The following is a 1,411-nucleotide window of genomic DNA, read 5'->3' on the forward strand; positions in this document are numbered from 1 at the left end:
AAGCCCCAAATCTGACAAGCCTGCGCACAGTGGAGCTCTCAGCTGCCAGGGGCTGTGCAGGCACGTGCTGTTTGCCTTCTGCAGGTGATGTGCAATTGCCCATTTTTGTCTGGCCCACAGCAGCTTGTGTGGATGGACCTAAACCTTGAGGTTTGCAGTTTTAGCTCTTGCTTGAGGCCTGACTTGTTATGGGCCCTTTAGACAACATCATCCTTTCATTTTGCTACTTTTTTCTTTGTTTTCTTTCCTTCCCATTAGCAGTTTCTAGCAAATTAGTGGGCAATCCTGCATTGATCTCCAGGATCTTTCAGTCCACGGACTTTAGTTGAATGTGGCATTGTTAAATCCCTGTCAGCAGCACAGCTATCTCCGGGCAGGGGTAAACCAACTGGTGCAAAGCAACGCTTTAGGACCTACATCAAAAGGGCAGAGGGAATGCCGGGGGCCAGCTGGCCACAGAGCTGGGATGTAAAAGCTGCTGGGCACACAAGCATCGCTGCCAGGCTGGGGGTTGCTGACACAGTCACTACTGAGGAGTGCTACTGCAGGGAAGAAACCCAGAAATAATATCTCGTGTTTTACAACAAACACCCTGTAGCATTGCCCTAAACATCCAGTGTTATGGAAACACAGGCCTGAGTGTCTGGTGACTGATAACAGCTGGCAAGCTGTATGGCCCGTGGCTGTGCCCGGGGACAGCGGTGGGGCAATGCCCTGATGGGAAGAGCAAAGGTGCAACTTGGTGTCCCCAGTGCTGGGAGGTGCCCTATGGGGGCTGTGGGTCCTCAGGAGCTTCCACTGGGGTTTGGGTGGTGGGGGGAGCATGGTCCTGGGGGATGCAGGGTGCTGGCAGGGAGTCAGGGAGATACAGTGAGCCAGTCAGGCAGGGGCTGTGTTGTGGCTGTCCAGTGAGGTTATTTTGGGGACCAACAGCCTGGACAGTGGGAGATACAAGTCATGGAGACCAGGGCGTGTGTCCGATCTTGCAGTCCATGCTTCACCTTGCACTACTTCCACCCATGGGGTCTAGGAGTGTTGTGCTTTTCTTTCCCTCCACCCCAAGCAGCACCCCTCACTTGAGGGCAGCACTGCTGGGCAGCACCGTTTCTGTGGCTGATGCACATGAATGTGGGGGGGGGTGGAAGGAGGAGGACATGCAGGCTGCAGAGAGCCCAGCCCATCGCTGACTTCTCTCCCTTTGCCTCCACAGACTCACGCCTCACTATGTTTACCCCCAAGCTATCATCCAGCCCAGCGTGGTGATCCCTACCCCTGTGCAGTCCATCACGTCTCCCTACATCGACTACACCGCCGCCAGCCAAGCTTATTCCCAGTACACCACAGCCGCCTATGATCAGTACCCCTACGCTGCTTCCCCAGCTGCCGGCTTCGTGGGATACGGCTACACGGG

At 55.4% G+C, this 1,411-nt stretch overlaps 1 protein-coding gene across 1 annotated transcript in view; it reads left to right on the top strand.

Annotated features, from left to right (window-relative positions):
- The window catches only part of LOC104497782 (RNA-binding protein 38), a 13,326-nt gene that overhangs the window by 11,726 nt on the left and 189 nt on the right, over positions 1 to 1,411 (top strand). Inside the window, exon 3 of the mRNA XM_010141062.1 lies at positions 1,211 to 1,411. Coding sequence (XP_010139364.1) covers positions 1,211 to 1,411 — 201 coding nt within the window. The remainder of the gene's footprint in view (positions 1 to 1,210) is intronic.

This window comes from Buceros rhinoceros, unplaced genomic scaffold (assembly GCF_000710305.1).
Source record: "Buceros rhinoceros silvestris isolate BGI_N320 unplaced genomic scaffold, ASM71030v1 scaffold14558, whole genome shotgun sequence".
Classification (NCBI taxonomy): domain Eukaryota; kingdom Metazoa; phylum Chordata; class Aves; order Bucerotiformes; family Bucerotidae; genus Buceros; species Buceros rhinoceros.